Source organism: Phoenix dactylifera, chromosome 16, assembly GCF_009389715.1.
Source record: "Phoenix dactylifera cultivar Barhee BC4 chromosome 16, palm_55x_up_171113_PBpolish2nd_filt_p, whole genome shotgun sequence".
NCBI classification, from domain to species: domain Eukaryota; kingdom Viridiplantae; phylum Streptophyta; class Magnoliopsida; order Arecales; family Arecaceae; genus Phoenix; species Phoenix dactylifera.
The window spans coordinates 9105457-9129560 of NC_052407.1; the positions used below are offsets into that span (position 1 = coordinate 9105457).

General features: G+C 47.4%; 2 protein-coding genes across 2 annotated transcripts; one reads left to right on the forward strand and one right to left on the reverse strand.

Annotated features, from left to right (window-relative positions):
* The first annotated feature begins 656 nt into the window (after window positions 1-656).
* Window positions 657-14491, forward strand: LOC103700906 (transcription initiation factor TFIID subunit 4b-like). Its single transcript, XM_039114673.1, has 16 exons — window positions 657-854; window positions 960-1163; window positions 2135-2243; window positions 3564-3868; window positions 4060-4116; window positions 4546-4638; window positions 4823-5821; window positions 10452-10582; window positions 10683-10770; window positions 10860-10995; window positions 11094-11149; window positions 11221-11277; window positions 11355-11498; window positions 13411-13470; window positions 13551-13815; window positions 14028-14491. The coding sequence occupies exons 1-16, from the start codon at window positions 657-659 to the stop codon at window positions 14195-14197; spliced, it is 3072 nt and encodes a 1023-aa protein (XP_038970601.1). The 3' UTR covers window positions 14198-14491.
* A 7941-nt stretch (window positions 14492-22432) lies between these two features.
* LOC120104134 (calmodulin-regulated spectrin-associated protein 1-like) lies at window positions 22433-23745 on the reverse strand. The gene is made up of 2 exons (XM_039114674.1): window positions 23233-23745; window positions 22433-23158 (listed from the first exon to the last, which is right to left on the reverse strand). Exons 1-2 carry the CDS (start codon window positions 23743-23745, stop codon window positions 22433-22435), a joined length of 1239 nt encoding a protein of 412 aa, XP_038970602.1.
* Window positions 23746-24104: the final 359 nt, after the last annotated feature.

Consider the following 24104-nt stretch of genomic DNA (forward strand, 5'->3'; position numbering starts at 1 on the left):
GTTTTTTCTTGAGCCACATGGGTTCTAGAATCAGATCATGGTAGCCAGATATAGTCGAGTTGGGTTTGCATGTGTGATACGGTGCAGATGGACAGTCTCCTTTATATGGCGTGAGATTGAAAGGTATCTGCCAACTGCTTTGGAAAATACCAGATGGCTGATCGGTGATGGGAGGAATATTGATGTGGCGGGGGATACATGGGTGGATGCCCTACCCTTGAGGCTATAGCTGACTATGGTTAGCATAGAGGTGGACGACGGACTACGGGTGTGTGACCTTCTTGTCTTGAGAGGGGAGAGTGGGATGGTGACAGGTCGCGGCAGCTGTTCGGAGAGCCTCTTGCTGAGCGTGTGCGGCTTCTCCCGGTATCGAGGTGTATGGTACTGGATGTTCGGGTTTGGCAGTCGTTATGCAAGACCAGAGTCAGGATGGGGGATGTCGCTCAAGCCCTTCAGCAGGAGCATGAGGCAGGCCCTGATTATGCTTGGGTCCGGCGGTTCGATCTACACCCGAGACAGGTGTTATTTCTATGGAAGGTGGTCTGGGATCGCCTTCCGACGAGATCGATGCTAAGCAAACGGAGGGTGAGGATACCCTCTCGGTATGCGACGTGTGGGGTCGACGAGACGGTAGACCACGTGTTGTTTCAGTGTGTATGGGCGAGGAGGATCTGGCGGCTTTCAAGGTTCCCACAGGATGCCTAGAATCAGAGGGACCAGTTCGTGCAGGTTGTCCAGCATTGGTCAGGTTGCCCCCAGCAGCGCCGGGTGGCTATCGGAGCCACCTACATTGCTTAACAGATATGGTTAGCCAGGAACGCTTGGACCTTTGGTGTACGCAGCTTGTCTTCGAGGTTTGTGGTGGAGCGTGCTGGGGTACAAGTAGCGGAGCTCAGTCATGGTACCTCTAAAGGTGGTCTTTGACAGTTTGGAACATCTGGGACTCCTTTTCTGCTCAGGTAAAACCATGTACGGTGTTCTTTATGTGGGAGCCTCCATCCCCGAGCTTTCTCAAGGTCAATTTCGGCGGATCGGCACTAGATGGAGGAAGTAGAGAGGGTGCGGGTTTTGTCATCAAAGACCCATGTTCGAGGGTGGCGGCGGCTAGTGGCTATCAGCTATCTGACACCTCGATTTCCGGTGCTGAGCTGCGAGCTACCTGGGTGGGTCTTCGCCATGCATGGCATGCCCTGCAGGCCAGCTCAATCATATTGGAGGGTGATACGGCCACAGTGATCGGTTGGATTCAGGGTGGCCTGAGCGGTAGGGGGACCTTTTGATTCGAGACATCTGGGTGATGGGCAGGAATGGGAAGGCCTTTCAAGCCAAACATATATTCAGGAAGGCCAACAGGGCTGTGGATTAGGTGGTTGCTTATATGGCCTGCCATTCTGGTGGTACCTTGTAGACCCGAGAGGGAGAGCTGCCTATGACACTCCGTGATATTTTATTTGCTGATTTTACCCGTATACTATAACTCGCTCGTTTTAGCCAAAAAAAAAAAAAAAAAGTGGCATGGTGGCGGAGGAGAGAGCCTGTTTGATATTTTATCATCTTATGGATGCATATGTGAGATGAGATGCTCTCCCTGGATGATAAAAACTGGGTCCCCTCCAAGGTGCCCGAACCGGCGAACGCTGCATCTGAACGCCCGCATATTTTTATATGCGGGCCAAAATCAGCCGTCCGTAGCCTCACATGTATAAATGACCGGACAAGACAACTCTGGTGGAAAACATGGACGGCAGATCTGACGGTCGCATATAAAGTTTATGAGTACTCTTAAGTTGATCGCCTTGCCGCCAGAATCGGGAGCTGATTCTAACGCCCTCCGGACTCCTCGCCTATATAAGGCGCTTCCCCGGTGTCCCTTGTGGTTTACGAGCTCGAAGCTCTCGTCTCTGGGTTCTTGTGCCCATCTGTAACGGACATTTCTTCCACCAATCCAGCCGTCCGCCATGGATCCTTCCATCATGAAATTCTTGGAAGAAGACGAGGTCTCTCCCTCTCTCCCCCCTCTCAAAAGAACTCATTACCTTGAAATCGGAATTTGAATTCTCCGTCTAGTCTAGTTTGCGGTTTTCTTGATGTTGTTTGATCTACTTGTTCTTGATATGATCCATGGGATTGGTAGGACGAGAGCATGCATTCGGGCGCAGATGTCGAGGCGTTCACCGCTGCTCTTAACCGGGACATCAGTGGCGGTGCTCCCTCCGCCTCCGAGCCCTCTGATTCCAATGCCGGTATTTGCGATACCCCAATTGAATGTCTGATTCTATCTCTTTTGGAGATCTGGTAAACTTATGTCTTTATTGCATGTAGCCATCGATTTGTGTAGGATTGAGTAATAATCAAGTGCCATATTAGATTATTAGTCCGCTTCAGATTCTTTATCATCGTGCGTCGGATGTCAGAATGGGGATCTTAACTTTTATATCGGATTTAATATTAATTAAGGGTCTACGTTTTTCAAACTGTTTTACAATTTAACATCCAAGAAATCCTAAAATCTGCCCCGTTGATGACTACATTGACTGATAACTGGTAGGTTATGCTAAAACTTTAAAACTTACGTGCCGAACTGGAACCAAAAAAAAAAGAGAGCAATGCGCACGGACATATTTTAGCCACAGAGTGGCATTAAATGCCCCACACGCCCCGCGCGAGTCCCCCCGCGCGGGCGCGGGGAACCGCACGGGATCGAGATTCCTGCGCGTGGAATCGCGTGCAGGACGAGCGATTCTCCGCTCGCGGGCTGCCTGCATGCAAAAAGATTTCTTCCTTCCCTTCCTATTCTTCCTTCCCTTCCTATTCTTCCTTCCCGAACCCTTTCCTCCTCTTCTTTCTTTCCCTCTCTCCTCCTCTCTTTCCCTCCTTCTCCCGCAAGCAAGGAAGGAACCGTTGGGAGGGCGCGCGCGCGTCGGGGTGCTCGGGAGGGGATTAGCCCGAGGTATTTCGAACCGTCTTCTTCTTCTCTTCTTCTTCTTCTCCTCTTCCTCTTCTTCTTCCTCTTCTCCTCTTTCTCTTCTTTCTTCTTTACCGGTACGGTACGTGCTGACCATGTCTGAAACCATCATAAATCTGCTTAAACTTTTCTAAATCTTCTAGAAGGTGCTGCTCCCTCTCCCAAACTTTAGTTGCATCCCACATTAGGCTATTAGATTACTTATCTAACAAAGAGAACATATTTTTCATATTAGATTACTTATGTAACAAAGAGAACATGACTTGTCTGGCAACCAATGATAAATTACTCGGCAAGCTGTCAAAATGTCCCCTCCCCCTCCCCCCCCCCCACCCCACTCCCTGCTTTTCTTCTCCACTTCTCTTTATATTAGTATTTTCTCATTGCCTTTCAGATATCCGTTCATTCCTGGCTCCTTCTGCCTACATATACTTAGATGTTATATAGTTCAGAAGCATGCTTGCACTTTGTGGGGAACAGTCTTGTATTCTCTTTTAAGGGTCTCGCTTCAGACAATCGAAAAATCTAGAACTTCTGCTTTTTTTTCTAGGGATACAATGTTGTTATCTGTTCTGACCTTCTTATTTGAATTCAACAGGAGTATTGTTGCAAGGGCATAGTTCTACGTCAAGCCAGTTATTTGGACAGTGGCAGACTTCCAGTCAAGAGAAAAATCTTGTCCAGAATATTCGACTGGAAGAAGAATATCAGCAGTTCCAATCCATAGAGCGACATTTACCACATGCGAGTTCAATGCAGAATAATTTTGGTGCAGAAGACCAACTCCAACAAAATAGACAATTGGGGCATAATCAGCCAGTGTTGGAGCAGGAGAATTTGCACCATGATCAGCAGCAACAACGGATCAAAAACAATCCCTTTCAGTTTTTTGACAAAAATCAGGTCAACATTTCTGAGAAGAATTCGTCATATTGCATAATTCAGGATAGAGCTCAGCATTCAGAGAGCCAACAACATATGATGCAGCAGTTAAATAGTCAGGAAACCCCAACTGCTAGCCAAACAAACAACTCATTAAGTGGATTAAGGTTGCAGATAGCATACCATTATATACGTTGTTTCCAAAATTACAGCCTTACCTTGATAAAGATAGATTCATGCAGCTTCAGGCTGTATATGATAAACTGGCGGTGGGCTTTTCTAACTCACAGTTACATTTACACATATACTCTAGATCTTAGCTGGAACATTATATAAACAAAATCTGGGTTAAGGATAGATTTGGCAAGACAGAGATTTGCCAAAAGATTTGATGAAATTTGGACCAACGTTGGAGTTTAAATAATAGAAACAAAACATTGTTATAAGTTATAACTGAGAACCATTTATACGATATATAGTTTAAAGATATGATTCATGACTTGTCTGCATAATATGTGGAAAAAAAATGAAAATTTGTTTTACCATGTCTTTCCGTTTAAATCTTAATAAAATCCTAGATCAATTTTTTGATGGATTAGAAAGTATTATTTGGGGCAGCAGAAAATAATTTTGTTGTTTGAATTACTCTTCTCTTTCGGAACATCCTCACCATATACTACATTGTTTTGTATCCTCAGAACAACAAAATTTCCACGGAAGACTTCGTAAGGGCCAGCGGGAATATTGTTGGGGACCAGTTGCTTAGACAGGCAGCTCATCAAGTAATGCAGGCAAGTAGATTAAAAGATTTTGTACAAGCTTACAGCATCAATCAACTTGATAATGTTGGAGGATGATTAGACCAAATGGTGACACAAGAAGTCAATATTGAACAGATGGGTCAAGGCTAATTAGGTATGGTTTATAGCAATATACTTGATGCACAAAATAACTAGCTTTTGTTGAAACTGGCAGCAGCAACAAGCTCAGGCAGTAAATCAGAACCAATGTAACCCACAGATTCAAGCTTCTTCTCAACAACTTCTATATTCTGGTACTAACCAGCATATCAGACCTCAAACGTTTCCATTACTCCCTCCCATGCCCTCATCACAGAATCAGAAAGAAGACAAATCATCTCCTCTCCAGCATCATGCTTCAGCTTCAACTGTTCAATTGCAGACTGATACAAGCTTCTCAACTCCTGAGAACACCGGTAGGAAGTCCAAAAAAATTGAAAATATGTCAGATTGCAAGGGGATGCATTCTGCCCCATCTCCTTCGACCAGCATGAATGTGGTCAGTCCAGAGAAGGAAATCTCAACATTTTCATCACAAGCAGTTAAAAAGTCACGGCAACAGTTACAAGTTCCGCAAACATCTTTCTCTATGTATGGAAACTCAATTAGTAATTTAGACGCTTGTACATATCCAAGGCCTTCTATTGGTGCTGCAGCAACTTCTTTGAGGCCTCAACCTCAGAATTCACAAATGAGGCAAGCTATGGCTTCTCAGGGCGTTGTTTCAACACAATCAAGGTCCACTCAGCCCATGAATGCAGTGAATATGACCAAATGTGAGATGCAAAATTTGTCAAATGAAACCAAAAGACTGCATGGTGACTCTCTGTCTTACCTGTCAAACCAATCAGCACATAAGAAAAATCCAAATGCATGGCAGCTGCCTACAGCTAATATACTAAATAAAAATCCGAAAAACAGTCCCTTCCCTTTTGTAAAGCAAGAAGTAGTTGATCAGTCTGCTGAACCTCAAAACAAGAGTCAAGTTGGAGCTTCAAAAGGTTCTTCTTTTGAATCAGAGTATGCTGACCAAGGGAGTCCAACATCTGGACATATGAAGGATGAAACACTTGAAAAAAGGTTATCTAGAGTGGGTTTATCTGCATCTACAAGTACAATGACACAGAATCTGATTTCAGGTTCAGTGGCAAGTCAATCAGTTTCCATAATGCAGGTTAGGTTATTTTGTCTGCTTATATCGTTTGGCTATTAGCTGGATGGAACTTCAATTGCTGCTATTGCAGGGGGCTTTGGACTTATACATAACGTAATAAAAATATTTTTAGTTGAGAATTTATTAGTCTAAAAAGTGTTAGTCCTATTATTTGAAACATGATAAGAGTGCTAATGAGCATTTGAGAACCAATATTTCTTGCACAACTAGAAGTAAGGTTATTTAAGTTGTAATTCTTATGTTTGTTACTGAAGTTATGGAAGTCAAGACCACTTTAATTCATGTCTTCATATGCATGGCATATACCTCGTCCATTGTAGTTAAATGATATGCAGATGCATTCCTTTACGAGTTGAACATGTAACTTTTAGTGTTGCTGCTGCCTACTTTTAGAGCTACAGGGAAAAATGAAAACTAAATGAATATACTAGAAGAAAAAATCTCAGTTTTTGAAAGAGTTGCTCTAGATTGTTTAGCCTTGATGCTTCATTTTTGCTAGAATATTCGAGTGTTGAATCTTTTTTGACACTTGGACACAACCAAGTTTTACTATTGTACCGTACCATGCAAGTACTGAACTAGTACGTGGTATGAGAGGCGTACTGACACTTAGTATGCCGAACTGGATATTGTTTCCGGCATACCGAGACTATAATAGGATTGTACCAGTACCGGATCTACGAGAACCGGTACCAAGATGGCAAACCTTGGACACAACAAGATACCACATGACATACATATGCAGAATTCCAACTAATAGAATCTCTTACGCAAATGATGACCCTTTAACTCTTAACAATTATAGGTGTCAGAATTATTATTTAATGCTGTTGTTTTTATGAAGCATCATATATTTTCTTCTTTTCATTATTTTATTAAAAATATAACTTTTTGAAGAAAATTTCATCAGCTAGTCAACTTAGTCTGTTTGTTGACATTTATGTATACCATTATTTTTTGGCAGTTCAAGCATTATATATTTGGATTATAGACACTGTCCACAAGTGCATAGTGTCCCAAAAACATTGACCCTAGCATGAATATTGTGATCATGGTTGGAAGGGGGAAAAGGGACAGCTCATTTTGTGCTTTTCCACTAGTACACAAGCTGAAAAATTTAGAACCACAGATTTTGGAAAGAAATAATTCTTTCGTTCTTTGTTTTTCAGATTTTATTGTCTGAATCAGACTCCTTTCTTCTGCACCATTTCATTTTCTCCACTCAAGTGCTCTCCAAACATCCTGCATTCAAATTTTTGATCTGATGTGATCTTACATGTACATGCGTATATGGATGTGAAAAAATCAAGGTTTCGTCGTCTCCATACGAACTACGTATCAGTGGGAGACTAGTAGGTATGATATTACTATCGTAATGCATCAACCTATACTATACACACAAAAAAACTATTTTTTATTCTTTGTTTCGAGATTTTTAAGCTTTCTTTGTTTAGTTTCGAGTGGAAAAGAGGATTTTGTGATTTATTTTTGATGTTTAAATGTAATATACTTTAATTTTTTATGTTGCGTTGCCTAAAGAATAGTGTGACTATATACATATTAAATTAACTAAGTATAATATAAAATGTAAGATACTTATATTAAAAATTGCAAATGAAATATGCATGCAAATGTTGAATTCCAAGTTGTGTCGATGTCCCTCATACACATATGCATCATGTTATGGGACTTGACTCCAGTTTCAGTATTATGCCCACATGAGATCCTGGTAGGCTATTTGTACATGTTGGCCATGTTGATATTTCTATGCCATTGGGTACAATGAAGGGTATTTGAAAAAGAATTGCGCAAGGTCTGATCCATAGTCTCACAGATACTGAGAAGGATGATGCCTAGTCAAACATGAAGACTTGGCTTTTTTCTGCCCATATTAAGCACTAATAGCTTAAATTCATCTAGGAATCTAAAGTTTGGCTTTTTATTTTAGAAGCAATTAATATATCAAAAATTAATCAAATTATTGTTAGAAAAAAACAGCGGATAGCATGCTAGATTGCAAATATGATACTAATTTTTGAAATCTAACATCTCCTTTATTTTTTGTTATTTTTTATCTAAAAATATTTTTAATAAAAATAAATAACAAATCAAAAAAAAATAGCATTGCGTGGATTTGACTAAGATCTATGATATAGCACAAAATCATGCAAAAGTAGAAAATTTTGGTGTGATTTAGTTTTTTTCACTTTTTTGCTTATTTATGGGATTAAAAAAAATGAAAAAGGGTATCTAGGAAAATACCTTGCTGAACTAAAGATATGCCCTCCCTGCTCACCCTTCCACTCTCTCCCTCTCTTTCTCATCTCCTCTTTTTCTCCTCTGTTACGATGCTCATCAATAAAATAGAGGGAGAAAAGGGTGTGGCAACCTCTTCTTCCTCAATTATTGAGGAGGGGTTAATTAGGCTCGAACCAGGCACTTACTGTACTAAACATGTAAGGACCAATGAGGGCGTGTGTTTAGTTCCAGATTGATTATTTGCTGGGTAGATCTTGGGTACTTATACAGGATCAAAGAATCCAAATAATACCTTTCGGCTAACCTTTTTGGGTGGAGTCTTTGGTTTGACAAATGGTATCAAAGTGGACCTAGCCCATAACCTATATGGATTAGGGGACACTGCAACACGGATTCATTGGGACCGACCACAGGCCGATCGTGGTGCTTTTGATTAGATTTGAACTTTTAGCCTAACGAAGACATCAGAGCTTAAACGGGGGAAGTATGTGAGGACATTGTGGGCGTGTGTTTAGTTCCACATCAGTTATTCACTAGGTAAATCTTGGGTCTTATAGAGGATCAAGGAACTCAAATAATATCTTCCGGCTAACCTTTTTGGATGAGATCCTAGGTTGGGACAAAACCACCCAAACTACTCAATTCCAAGTGGTTCGGCCTATTAAGGGCTAGTTCACACTAGTTTAGGGCCCATTCGGTATCAAGACCACAAACTATCCTAATTCATGGTTGATATGGTGCTATATTCACCAAATCAGGTGTTTCAGTCCAATATCATATCAATGGAAAAAGTAGCTGTTATCAAACCACTATTGAATTGAGTTTTTTATATTCCTTGCTCTTTCTGCCAAGGAAAGGTGCAGTACAACACCCGGCTGTCATTATTATATAAATCTAGTGCTATGTGGAGGGAATGTGTGGCTTCCCCTTCATACCATAAACTTTATGACAAGATCTATGGTGGAGATGATAATGAGATCCAGAAGTCTGCAAAACAGCATAGAAGTTTTCCATTGGCAAGTCCAGGAAAACAGAGATAAACCATATTTAAAGCAGGAAACAACTTTAACCAAGCATGAGTGATGCCAGCAATATGATAAAGCCAGGAGCTCTAGCCATATGGTCTAGCACAAGCATTTGATAACAGTGTCTGCTAAGCTGAGCTGATCTCATTTTTGAGGAGAAATGACAATCAAAATACATAGAGGTCAAAAAGCTTCTATTCATTTTGCAACTAAAGAAAGAATTGCATTTTGCATGGTTAAATATTCTGAGGACTAGCTCCACAAATGGCTGATTCTTGCATTGACCACCTGAACTTACAGGAAGTCTTAATAGAAAATAAGCCATCATGGTTCCAATTATAAGATTTGCAATCAGTGATATGGACCTGCATTGAATGTTGGTGATCATTTCAAGGTGTTCCAAATTTAGTCAGTTCTTCCTTCAGGTTCTCTCTTAGCAGAGTTGAATCCAGCAATAGGAGTTCTAATCAACACCGAGAAGCTCTTCCTCATTTTTTGCATCAGACTATAGTTCTTTTGCCACAATCAAAATTATCACAAATGCCTTCCCTATTTATTTTCTTGGCTAATGAAATTCTTTTTTAAATAGTAAATACATTTCTGCTATCATTTCAGCTCAACATGATGGGAGTATGTATGAAGCTTGGTCCAAATCATTGGGTACAAGGAGTCCATCAAACAAAGACAAATATCCCTTGGTGACGAAAGGGACTATTAGTAAATTGCCAAATATTGGCAAAACAACTTTAGGAACAGAAAGCTCAAACAAGAGCAGTCTGTATGATCCACCAGGCTGCTAACCCTGTGATTTTCCATTGTATAGCAACTTAGATGATTTTGCTCTAGCTTGTGACATTGCTTTTGGATCCCAAGATAATGCAAACTGGCTTCTTTCATAAACAAAGCAATTTCTTGGATAAAGCTTTACCTGTGGAGGACGAATGGTGATAGTATGTTATTTTGGACTTTGTGTCAGTACCTCACTATGGAACCACATGCATTCTGAGTTCATGACCATAAGCTATGTTATTCGTTAAGCAATTCAATGTATATTCTTTAAGCTGTTAGTTTTAGTTGCCTTTTCCTTATTTGCATATACTGCTTTTGTCATGCCAAAATAGTTTCCAATTTGATCTACTCAATGTCTGCAGAAGACCTTAAACCTTTGTGTAAATATTTTTCATTTCAGGATGCTCACTATTACTTTATGTAGCATTTTACATGCTTTAACCAATCATCATTACGAAACTTCTGCTACATGAGCAATGAAGTACCTATAGTTTGCACCCTTGATTATTAGATATATGGTTTAATTAACATGAGCCTTCTGTTACATGTAAAACCAGATGCACTCTCAGATTTCATCTGCAACCCCATCAGTTCTTGCAGGAACTGCTACGAAAACCCCTCCAAAGAAGATTACTGTTGGACAGAAAAAACCACTTGAAGTGCTAGAAACTTCCCCTCCCCAGTCGAGGTGATTCTCATTTTTTGGTACTTAACAGATCTAAGTCATTTAAATCTTACTATCTTTCTTCTATCTCCTTATGCGAATCTTTTTGAGTGATGTCACACAGCAAAAAGCAGAAGACTTCTGGAGCTTTTCTTGCCCAAAGCATTGAACAGCTCAATGATGTTACGGCTGTCAGTGGAGTTGATTTGAAGGTACGATGATTTCTTTGGTTTTCATTGTTCAATGTAAAATGATCTAATTCATGAATTCATGACTGAAATGATATTTAATTGGATGACAGGAAGAAGAAGAGCAACTTTTGTCTACTCCCGAGGAGGAGAGTCAGGCTTCAGAGACAGCTCGTAGAATGGTACAAAAAGAAGAAGAAAGGTTAATTCTGCAGAAGGGCCCTCTTCAGAAAAAAATAGCAAAAATCAGTATTTACTCTTAACCTCGGAGCCAGTTACCATCATTGTCCACTGAATAAATTGATCTAGATGTGAAAAGAATGATTGATTTCTGGCGTCTGTGGCAGTGTCCAAATGTGGTATTCAGAGCGTTAGCAGTGATGTGGAGCACTGCCTGTCAATGGTGAGACTTTGTAGCAATATTTTTTTTTGTTGTAATTTGATTACATGATCGTACTCATTTTCATTCTTTAGTGCCTGGAGGAACGTTTGCGGGGATTAGTAGTCAATCTGATAAGACTATCGAAACAAGTAAAGTTTTACTGCTTTGCTCGTTGGTCTGAGTTGCTTTCATATTCCCGTACTGACCTTTTCATATATGTTTGTAGAGGATTGATATTGAAAAGACAAGGCACCAACTTGTTGGTACCTCAGATGTTTGTCGCCAAATTTCAATGATGAATCGTAAAGCCAAGGAGGAGTGGGAGAAAAGGCAGGCTGAAGAAGCTGACAAGCTTCGAAAACATAATGAAGTGAGTACTCTTACACTCTGTTTAGTTACAACGGAGAGGAGAAAAGAAGAGAAAAAGGTAAAAGAGAAGAAAGGAAGAGGCATGGAAATAAAACACATCTCTTCTTTTGTTTGGATGCACAAGAAAGAAAAAAAGTATTAGGACTGTCCTTTTTTGGGAAAAATAGGAATAAAAAAAACTTAGTTTGAGCTTCTGGTTTCATTTCTCTCCAAATCTCTCAATTTTTGGATAGAGAAATTTGTGGGTTTGGAGAGATGTGAACTCTCTCTCCATTTCTCTTCTTTCTCTCCACTTTTTCCATTATTTTCTTAACCAAATGAGAGAAACTCAATATCTCTCCTCATTTTCTCCTCTTTTCTCTATTTCTCTTAATCCAAACTAGGTGAGTGTTTTTTCTTGGATGAATTTGCACGTTGATAATGATATCTATATAACAAATAGTGGGTTCCACTTCAATTATCATGCTACTTTGCCACCTTCTGGGAGTGTTCTAATTTTTTTTTACTAGTCAATTGTCATATCATCCTAGGACCCAGCTGTTATATGTTTTATATAGTAGGGACAGGATACACATTTTATGTTAAAAGAGCTATAACTGCTCATTTCCTCAAATATTTTGACAAGAGGATTTGAGATACATAGATTGATTAGGCTCGTGCACCTCACTGGTGATAACTGGACCATGGCTGGTCTGCATGGGTCATTATCTATGTATATGCATATTTAGTAAAAAAGAGATCTATCAAAAATTCAAATGGGTTTAGAAGGATAGAATTTTGGAAAGAGAGAAGATTATTTAGGGCTCGTTTGGTTCGCAGGAAAAGAGAGGGGGGGGGGGAGGAAGTAGGGTCAACAGAAAAGTAATGAAATACCTTTTGTTTGGTTGGAGTTTTCAAAGGAGAGAGACGGAAAAGTCGTATTCCCATGGGAATATGATTCCCACATTTCATGAAAAAGTCTTTTCCATGAGAAATATGGAAAAGTTATTTTTCCATTGGCCGGAAATCACTCTATTTTTATTTTTTTTCAAAAAAGCCCTTCAGCATTAAAGAGGCATTAAAGACCTAATTTTTATTAAGGGTATAATTGGAATTACATATAACTTTTTTAGAAAATTGAATGCTCAACCAAACATAAGTACTCTGAAAATCTGTCACTTTTCCATTATCAACCAAACATGCCAAAAGTACTTTTTTAGGCATCCTCTTTCCAGGAATCTGCTTCCCAGAAATCATATACCTAGGAGGAAAAATGCTTTCTGCAAACCAAACGAGCCCTTAGAGATAAGTATCAAAGAGTTAGTTTAAGCAACTGGACATTACTTTTCTAATATTTACAGTAGTGTACCATTCAGATGTATTTCTTTGAATAATATTTAACCTAAAAAAACCATTGAAAATTTGGTAGAAAAAATTGTCACTTGGAAGATCCATACATTCATGTACACGTGTGTGTATGCATGCACTTGCATGTGCACATGCATGCACCTAAGTTCGTTGATGTTCATCTTCACCATATATCTTATTTGCAATAATTTTTTTAGATTTCCCAAAAGCTATTTAAGGCATTGATTTATGGGTTTATAGGTTTTTTTTTTGCTCGAGTTCCCCCATCCATAAGATAAGCAAGATTATATGGCAGAATGAAAGCACATGTTTGTTCTTGTAATAAATGTGAACATCCTTAGTAACCGAAATTAATTCACAAGTAGCACTTGGAAAGAAGAGATTTTTGGCTGCTTTCAGATGGAGCATGCAAGTTAAATATCTTTTCCTTGTCGAGATGTTTTCTCTTTGAACTAAATCATCATAACGTTTTCTTTTATGATTTTGTGAAGGATCACCGACTGCTGCTTATGCATTTATAGAACCTTAATTGACATAATTTTCAACATTGTTGAATGCAGGGGGAGGGGAACACGGGGGCTGATGGAGACAAGCACAAAGACGAAGGTCGTTCCAAGACTCACAAGGTAATGGTTGAGATTCATGGACCTTGTTTGGTGCTTCTCTCTCGCCTTCTCTCCCCCCAGTAGAACTCTGTTGCATGCAGATCAGTAAGGAGGATGATAAAATCAGGGCCACAGCTGCCAATGTTGCTGCTCGAGCTGCAGTTGGAGGGGATGATATTCTCTCAAAGTGGCAACTTATGGCTGAGCAGGCCAGGCAGAAGCGTGAAGGGAGACTGGAGGGGGCTTCTTGTTGCCATCAAGATAAGATTACAGGCAACAAGTCCTTGCCGAACTCTGGAAGAAGTTCAAGTGAACGACAAGAAGTTGGAAGAAGAGGCGCCCCTGCTGCTTTTTTATGTGGCAAGTGTAATGTATTCATTCTTCCTAGCTCAGAGGTTTCCTTTAGCTTCATAATTAACCAGCCGGTGGTTCTCATATTTGTTTAGGATTGCACAGTGAGCTGCTAGGCAGGTCACCGTTGTATCAATTCATTTCAAGAACTGCAAGATGGAGGATCCCCTCCTCATGCTGAGATAATGTGGTATTCTAATTTAAGTGTTCTCTTTAAATGTTTTCAGGGGGCATGAGAAAATCTGGGAGGGGCTCAGCAACAATGCTGCCAAAAATTGCACGCCGCATCTCTGCCAAAGACGTGATTGTGGTCCTGGAGAGGGAGCCACAAATGTCGAGGTCAGCTTTGATTTATCGATTGTATGAAAGGATGCCTCGTGATTCTGCAGCAGCATAGTCAAGCACAAGTATTATCTCCTACAGTAAGGCTCCCAAATTTCCGACCAGTGTAATTATCTTAATGGTTGTATCTACAATATTAGAGTCATTGGATGGATCCGAAATCGCCACTGAATAAGATACAAAGGTGAAAAAGATGATTACTGAACTTGTGGAGAGTCAGCCAGATAGACCATCAATGCTAACTTCTTTTTTCTTTTCTTTTCTTTAGTATATTTGTATAGTTGTCCACGGTCATTGGATTCCCATGAACCAGTGCAATGTCCACATATTCATGGTGTATGGAAAGTAGAATGGAAGGATTAGAAGGGTGCTGAATTCAAAAATTTTATCTTGTATATCCTGATACTGGGTGCTTCCGGTTTAGGCGCGCATGATAAGTGATGCGGGGTTTGCACCCCGGCACCAGCCCGCACATCGACCGAGCAGGGAAAGCATCCGCGTTCCTTCCAGAGGTATTGTCCGCTCTGGGTCCCGGGGGCTTGCCCGATGAGTATCCCCGTGCCGGGGGCTCGCCCAATGAGTATCCCCGCTCCGGAGGCTCGCCTGATGAGTATCTCCGTGCCCGCACAGTTTTGTCCTACAAAAGGGCCCTCTGGAGGAAAGGTTTGCACCTCCTCATTATAAGGCACAGACCTTTCCGCTGATTAGCCGATGTGGGACTAAACTGGGAACCCCATCCCACAACACAGCTCCCCTAGTGGGAAGGTCTGTGCGTGGGCGGGTCCCTTTCTCTAGCGCCATCTGATGCGGGGTTTGCACCCCGGCACCAGCCCGCACATCGACCGAGCAGGGAAAGCATCCGCGTCCCTTCCAGAGGTATTGTCCGCTCTGGGTCCCGGGGGCTCGCCCGATGAGTATCCCCGCTCCGGAGGCTCGCCTGATGAGTATCTCCGTGCCCGCACGGTTTTGTCCTACAAAAGGGCTCTCTGGAGGAAAGATTTGCACCTCCTCATTATAAGGCACAGACCTTTCCGCTAGGGGGGAAAAGTGTTGCCGCATCCTCGGCCAAGCCCGTTCCGCCGAGCAGGGGCCGGCCGAGCAGGCTGAGGGCCGGCCAAGCAAGCCCCTGCGCGGAAACCGGCCGAGCGCATTCCTCCGAGCAGGAGCCAGCCGAGCGCATTCCTCTGAGGAGGAGCCAGCCGAGCGGACCCCCTGGGCGGGGTCCGACCTAGCAATACTTAGTCTGGCCAACCCAAGAACGCCCAAACCATATCCTGAGGCCACGTCCTCCCGCAGCTTAGTCGGGAGATTACGTGTTGACTTCACCAATAGCCGACGTATATGAGTCGTGCAGACTCCCGGTTTACTCAACAATCAAAGCGCATGGCGTTCGCAGGCCCTCAGCTTACTCAACAATTAAGGCGTATGGCTTCCATCGCTTACGGACACCAAGCCTTTCACGGCAAACTCACATGCCCATAAATGACGGCATGGCTCCATGACGACTTGGGCTCCGGCCTAATCTCCTGCGATGATGGCATTGACCTACATGATCGGGCATTAAAAGATTGATCGTACGACAGACTCTGTCACATCACAGGTGAACTAGCTCTTCCTATAAAAGGAGTATTTCTCCACTCAAGGGGGCTCTCTCTCTCTCTCTCTCTCTCGGTCCATTTTCCCACATATTGCCCCTGTGCTGACAAAAGCATCGGAGGGCCGGCGCCGGGCTCTCCGGCGCCGGCTTCTTGCAGGTCTCCAGGAAGACGCCACCCGCCGACGGACCGTCACTCGCCACTCAGGCGGCGGAGCCTCCCCCTTCCGGCCGACGGTCGCCCCCGGGTCCAATTTCCAGCAACAGTTGGCGCTAGAGGAAGGGCCCGAGTCGCGACCATGAAGCTGAGAAGCAAGGGAGCTTCCAACGCCTCCCGACGTCCTCCACCTAGCCCTGGACACTCTGTCCAGAACTCGCCGCCTCCGGCCGATTCGACTCCCCAAGTTCGGCCGGAGCAGTTTGATGCCCTGGTGCAGCAGGTTCAGGCCTTGGCTGCTGCTATCCAAGGCCTGCAACCTAGGGGCGTCCCGATGGCACCACTCCCTCCGGCCCCAGCTCAACCGGCGCCCCCTGTGAGTGGACCGCTCCTCCCAGACCAAGATCACCGTGTTCCGGCCTCCCCCTGGGGGGAACACCCGGTGAGGGGTCCTGGAGACTGGCCACAACCGTCAGAAGCCGAGTCAGTCCCAGGACAACTCCCGCCGGGGCGGACCGCTGCGGCGGTCTCTCCAAGTGATGAGCTCGACAAGAAAGTCGAGAACCTGGAGCGTCAGATTGAGGCGCTCCGTGGCAGGAAAACAGGACGCGATGGTGACTTTGAGTTCACCACGAGGTCCCCCTTCTCCCAGCAAATCGAAGATGAGCCGGTCCCGCCAAGGTTCAAGATGCCCCAGGTGGAGCCCTACAACGGCAGGACCGACCCTCTCGACCATCTGGAAAGCTATCGGGCCTTAATGGCCCTGCAGGGAGCCTCGAAGGCTCTGCTTTGTAAAGCCTTTCCAGCAACACTCCGAGGAGCAGCCCGGCTCTAGTTTACCGAGCTGAAGCCTAGTACCGTCTCATCCTTCGAGCAGCTCGGCAGGCAGTTCGCCAGCAACTTTGCTGCCAGCCGACCCCAGCGGCGGACCTCTGACTCCCTCCTCGATATAAAACAAAAGGAGGAGGAGTCTCTCAGGGAGTACCTGGACCGATTTACCGCCGCAACATGGGAGGTCCGGGAACTTGACCAGTCAATCGCCATGTCAGCGTTGAAGACTGGAGCCCGGTCCTACAGATTCCTCTTCTCCATCGAGAAGAGTTTCCCTGCTGATCTCACCGAGATGCTGGTTCGGGCGCGGAAGTATGCGAAGGCCGAAGAAGCCGTTGCTTCCAGACGGGGCGGGGCCGAGCAGGCCTCCAAGAAGCAGAAAAGGCGCCGCGAGGAGCGTGGCCGTCCCAGGAGCCCGTCCCCATGCCGAGCCAAGAACCCGACCCGCCTGAAGAGTCCGCCCCGGCTGCGGAGGCCACCTCGCCAGAGGTCCCCGCCTCGCCCGAGGTCTCCACAAGCCCGCACATCCAGCGGGAGGTATGAAAACTACACTCCCCTTACCGCTCCTCGGGCCGAAATCCTTATGGAGATCGAGGGCCGAGACTACTTCCGGCCCCCGCCCCCGAGACGAGACCCCGGGGCCAGGCGTAACCCCCGGAAGTACTGCCGCTTTCACCGGGACCACGGCCATGATACGGAGGAGTGCTTCCAGCTCCGGGACGAGATCGAAGCACTCATTCGCCGAGGGGTGCTCGACCGGTTCGTGCGGAACCGGCCCATCGGAAGGCCGATGGAGAATCCCCCACAACCTGAAGATCCAAATGCCAACAGGCCCATCGCCAGCACTATCAACACCATCCGAGGCGGGGCCTCGGCTGGAGGAGCTCCAGAGGAAGGAACCACCTCAAAGCACTTGCGCGCCTCGGAGGCCATCTCATTATCAGATGAGGACCTGAAGGGAGTTGAAACTCCCCATGACGATGCTGTGGTCGTCTCTATGGTTGTGAACAAATTTGATGTAAAACGTGTTTTGATTGATAATGGAAGCTCGGCGAACGTTTTGTATTTTGATGCCTATTCCAGAATGGGGATGACGGAAAAGCAACTGCGGAGGATGAACGCCCCGCTGGTCGGCTTTACTGGGGTGAGGTTCCTTGTTACGGTCGGACTCGCCCCCCGAGAGAGCACCGTGAAAATGAGTTTCCTTGTAGTGCGCCTGCCCTCGGTTTACAACGCCATCCTTGGACGACCAGGGCTCAACGTCCTCCGAGCTGTGGTCTCGACACGCCACCTGCTTATGCGGTTCCCCACCAGCCAAGGGGTCGGCGAGGTTCGTGGGGACCAAATGGTAGCGAGGCGATGCTACATGGCGACCCGTGAGGCGAAGCAACCGACAGCAGACAAAAAGCTCTCGGCCGAGGCCTTGGAGGCACGGGTCGGCCCTCAGAAAAATCGGGTAGAGCCCGGTGAGCTATTCATCCAAGTTCCTTTACGAGAAAATTTTTCCGAGCTAACCGTGCAGGTCGGCTCCGGCCTTGACGTCCGCGAGAGAGATCGCCTCGTCAGCTTCCTGCGGGACAACATGGATGTCTTCGCTTGGTCGCCCGCAGACATGCCAGGGATAGACCCAGAGGTCGCGGTCCACCGACTCCAGGTGAAACCCTGCAATCCTGTGCGGCAGAAGAAGCGGAACGCCGCCCCAGAGCGGCAACGGGCGATAGCTGAGGAAGTCGACAAGCTCCTCAAGGCCAACTTCATCCGGGAAATATCCTATCCAGAGTGGCTCGCCAACGTGGTCCTCGTCAAAAAGGCTAGCGGAAAATGGCGCATGTGCGTGGACTACACCGACCTGAACAAGGCCTGCCCAAAGGACAGCTTCCCCCTCCCCAACATTGATCAGCTTGCGGACTCCACTTCGGGGCACGAGCTGCTGACATTCATGGACGCCTTCTCCGGATACAATCAGATCCGGATGACGCCAGAAGATGAGGAGAAGACGGCCTTCATCACCGACGGAGGTACCTACTGCTACAAGGTGATGCCTTTCGGCTTGAAAATTGCCGGAGCAACTTATCAAAGGCTGGTCAACCGGATATTCAAAGACCAACTAGGCCGAAACATGGAGGTCTATGTTGATGACATGCTGGTGAAAAGCCAGATAGCGCAAGATCATGTGGCCGACCTCAGTGAAGCATTCTCTACACTTCGGAGGCACCGGATGAAGCTTAATCCAGCTAAATGTGCGTTCGGAGTCACCTCGGGCAAGTTCCTTGGCTTCGTAATCACACAGCGAGGAATCGAAGCCAATTCCGAGAAGATCCGAGCGCTCCAGGAAATGATGCCTCCGAGGACAATCAAGGAAGTGCAGCGGCTTACGGGCCGAGTTGCAGCTCTTGGAAGGTTCGTCTCCCGATCGGCCGAGCGCTGCCTTCCGTTCTTTGCGGCCCTCAAGAAGCCGAAGGACTTCCTATGGTCGGCCGAATGTCAGCAAGCCTTCGAGGAGCTCAAACGCCTTCTTGCCTCTCCCCCGCTGCTCACGAAGCCTCAGCAGGGCGAGCTCCTCTACTTGTACCTGGCTGTCTCTCCCGTAGCAGTGAGCTCGGTCCTAGTTCGGGAGGAGAGCAAGCTCCAAAAGCCGGTATATTACACGAGCCGGGTCTTGAGGGACGCCAAGACCCAGTACTCTAAGCTGGAAAAGACCGCTTATGCCTTGGTCGTCTCAGCTCGAAGGCTCCGGCCGTATTTTCAAGCTCACACAGTGGCCGTGCTGACCGACCAACCGGTGAAGCAGATCCTGCAGCGATCAGATCGCGCCGGTCGAATTACGAAGTGGGCCATTGAACTCGGGGAGTTCGACATCGAGTACCAACCCAGGCCAGCGATCAAGGCACAGGCACTCGCCGACTTCATAGTCGAGTGCACAGTGCCGGACGAGCCCGAAGCCAGGCTAGCTCCAGCGGAGCAGACCCCGAGTCCGATCTGGACTTTACATGTCGATGGCTCCTCGAACTCGGAGGGTAGCGGAGCGGGCCTAATCCTCACCAGTCCAGATGGAGTGGTCGCCGAGCAGGCCCTACGCTTCGAGTTCCCCGCCTCCAACAATGCGGTGGAGTATGAAGCTCTCATCGCCGGGCTCAAATTGGCCGGCGAGCTGGGAGTAAGGGACCTAAGGGTCTTTAGTGATTCCCAGCTGGTCGTGAACCAAGTCCTGGGTGATTTTGAAGCCAAAGAACCCACGATGCAGGAGTATCTCCGAAAAGTGCGGGATCTCACTTCGACCCTGAGCTCCTTCCACATCCAACACATCGCCCGGACAGAGAACCTCCGAGCGGATCAACTATCGAAGTTGGCGTCCTTCCGCATGAGCGAGCTCCCAAAAGCAGCGGCGCTGGAGTACCTCTGAATACCCAGCACAGAAGAGCCCGAGCCGGCTCTCTGCATTGAAATTGAGCCGAGCTGGATGGACGAGCTCATCAGCTACTTGCGGGATGAAGTCCTCCCCAGCGATGAACGCGAGGCTCGCCGAGTCAAGCGCTTGCCTGCCCGGTACATATTGTACGAAGGTAAACTCTATCGGAGATCTTTCACCTCTCCCCTCCTCAGGTGCCTCCGCCCGTCCGAGGCGGATTATGCAATGCGCGAAGTCCACGAGGGGATTTGTGGAAGCCATATGGGGGGACGAGCATTAGCGCACAAGATTCTGCGCCAAGGATACTACTGGCCGACGCTCCAGAAAGATATCCTGGACTTCGTCCAGATGTGCGACCGATGTCAGAGGAACGCCAACATCCAACGATGACCCTCGGCCCTACTGATCTCGATCAGTTCCCCCTGGCCATTTGCCCAGTGGGGGATCGACATCTTGGGACCGTTCCCTCTGGCGACCGGGCAAAGGAAATTCATAGTCGTCGCCATCGACTATTTTACGAAGTGGGTGGAGGCCGAACCGGTTGCCCGGATCACCGAGCAGAAGATGCGGGACTTCGTCTGGAAGTCGATTATTTGCAGATTCGGGCTTCCCCGCATCCTCATATCAGATAATGGTCGCCAGTTCGACAACGCCCGTTTTAGAAAATTCTGCTCCGAACTTGGCATCGACCACCGTTTCACCTCGGTCGCGCATCCACAGACAAATGGAGAAACCGAGGTAACAAATCGAACCATCTTGCAGGGGCTTAAGGCCAGGCTCGATCGGTCCAAAGGACAGTGGGTCGAAAACCTGTACAACGTCCTGTGGGCCTACCGGACCACGTTCCGGGTGCCCACCGGCGAAACTCCCTTCAATTTGACGTACGGGACAGAAGCCGTCATCCCCTTAGAGATTGGGCTCCCTTCTTCGAGGGTAGAACATTTTGATACCAGCTCCAGCTCTTCGTAGCTCAGAAATAATCTTGACTTAATCGAGGAAGTAAGAGAAGCTGCTCGAGTTCGCATGGCAAAGTACCAGCAAAGGACGGCGCAATACTACAACGCCAGAGTCAAAATCAAATCCTTCAAAGAAGGAGACCTTATTCTCAGAAAGGCGGAAGCCTCCCAGCCAACCGAACAAGGGAAGCTGGCCCCGAACTGGGAAGGACCCTACCGGACCGCACGTGTCCAGCGACCCGGAGCCTACAAGCTAAAATCTCTTGACGGGACTCCCATTCCACGGAGTTGGAGCTCCGAAAACCTTCGGGTGTACTACCAATAATGTCCCGAAGGGTCCTCCGCATCAATTGTAAATTTGACTTATTTGCAACTGTTTAACTATGCTAAATTTCTCTTGGTGTCTACATGCTTCCAGATGACCCGGCCCAGCTCGTATATACGACCCTGCTCGGATGCAAATAGAACCGAGCAAAGCCGGGCACCGCAGCGAAAAACTCGGAATGCCGATACCTCCATCTATCGATCTCCATCAGGCATCGAGCTCGGCTCGATCTCCATCAGGCATCGAGCTCGGCTCGATCTCCATCCGCCATCGAGCTCGGCTCGATCTCCATCCGCCATCGAGCTCGGCTCGATCTCCATCCGCCATCGAGCTCGGCTCGATCTCCATCCGGCATCGAGCTCGGCTCGATCTCCATCCGGCATCGAGCTCGGCTCGATCTCCATCCGGCATCGAGCTCGGCTCGATCTCCATCCGGCATCGAGCCCGCCTCGATTATCGATGCATAATTCCAATGATAGACCCAGATCAAGATCTGGGCCCCAGAAAGCCAGTAGCGGCTTCGAGAACGGCTCCTCTATAGCTCCGAAAAGGTACGCTTTGGTTAGCGCCTATGCACTGCTCGATATATATGCTATGTTCGTTCCTACGTTGGATAGTTCTAGCGAGAAGTACCTCGATAGATACCGGGGTGTTAAGCTGAGCCAACTACGGCCAGAAACCTGGTCGAATGCGCCTACTTAACCTTTGTTTGCTTTTTTGACCGCTCGGTGAGGTTTAATCCCGAGCTCGAGGTCTCGCGATGATTAAGAGCACGGCGCCCCATATTTGGGGACCCCGAGCCCTACAGTCGCCAAATTGCGACCCAAACTCAGCTCGGCAGGTCCGAGCATCCTCCGATCTATAGTACGATTAGCGGCTCGGTTTGAAGCATTAGAGAACAAAGACCAAAAGTTGAAAAGTATATTCATTTAAAAAAGCCCAGAGGCCAAGTACAAAATTGGGGATCGGCCGTGCGACGGGCGCGGACCGACCCCGAGTTACAAAAAATATATACAAGTCAGGGCGCGGCTTGCGCGGCACCTTCAACCGGAATCTCCCCGGGCTCGACTTCAGCGCCCTCGGCCTCGGCCCTCTCGGCGGTAGCTCCGGGCTCACCGACCTCGTTGCCTTCGGGCGCAATCTCGGGGGCGGATTCCCGAGCTGCCTCTTCTTCGGGGACCTCCGGGGCCGCCTCGGCAGGCTCTGTCCCGAGGCCCTCGACTCCAGCTCCAGGCTGAAGCAGATCCAGATCGAACTCGGGGCAGAGCTGGTGCAGCTGGTTGCGGAAGTCGTCGAACCCTTGGACAAGGCCGTTGACGGCTTCCTCCTCCAGTAGCTCCTGGAACTCCTCCGACTCTTTGAAGAGCCGGACAGCGTCTAAGGCCCGCTTCTTGGCCTCCTCCTCTCGGACTCCGAGCTGAGCCTGGAGCTCCTCGACCTTGAGCTCCGCCTCTCTTATTGCTTGCTCACGCACGGCGAGCAAGGACCGCGCCTCGGCCAGGCGAGCCTCGGAGGCCCGCAGCTCCGACCTGGCCAAAGAATGGGCAGCCTTCTCCTCGTCAAGCCCCATCGTCAGGAGCTTGGCTTCATCCTCGGCAGCGCCTACTCTAAGCAAAAGCCCCTCCTTCTGGAGCCCTAGTTCTCGTGCTCTCTTCTCGGCCTCTTCTTGGGCTCGCATGCACCGGCGAGCCCGTTCCTTGTAATCGGCACCCAGAGTGATCAGAGTGTCGACCTCGAGGAGATGCTGTAAGCGAAACAGGGGTCAGGTCGAGGACAAGTAAAGGGCTAGGTACAAAGAGTCGCTAAAGAAAAACTTACCCGAACGGCCGAGAGGCGGGCCGAATCCAGAAATTGATTCAGGCTCATGGCCTGAATCTTCGCCCTATCGGCGGGAAGGATTGCGACACGGAAGAGTTGCCGCGCCGTCTCGATGTTTTCGAGGGCGGAGTCGCCCTCGGATAGCCTCCACTCGACGGTGTAGGTCCGCTCCCCTCGTTCTTCCTCCTCTGGCGGGGCGGGAGAGCCGGGCCTCGCCGCCACCGGGGAAGGCGGCCTCGCAGGCCTTCTGCTGCTGCTCGGCTCGGATGCCGAGCCCCCGGGCCGGGTTGAAGGCCGGCCCGGTACTTGTGAAATAGGCGCAGGGCACGCCAGCACCAAGACCTCACTCCCCGAGCCTCCGGGATCGGAGCTTCGACCTCCCCTCGCGCCTTCGGAAGGGCCGACTCGGGGAGCGGCGATCTTCGCCTTTTTCTTCGGCTCCAGCGGCTCCCCCGAGAGCTCGGCGGCCCTCTTGCGGAACCGAGCATATATGACCTCGCTCTTTGTCACCATCTTTGCGATGTCTGCAGGGACGAGCAGAATGTGTTAGACAAAAAGAGGAGAGAGGAAAAAACAAACTTCCTACTATTACCCTTGCCCTGAGGACGCGCCGAGCTCAGGCCTACATTCACTAAAGCGTCCTCGCTTATGAGGCCGCTTAGGAGGATACCGTCCCCGAGGCTGCGAATGTCGTCGAGGATCCCCTGCTCGCGCGCAGTAAGCTTGGGAATTTTATTGGCACTCCTAAGTCGGCTCGGCCTCCACCTAGGGTCAAACCCCCATGTTCGCTCCGAGCCCAAAAAGAAGAATTTCTTCTTCCAGTCATAGATGGACGACGGAGCGCCCTGGAAGAGTGGCCGACCCGCCCGAAG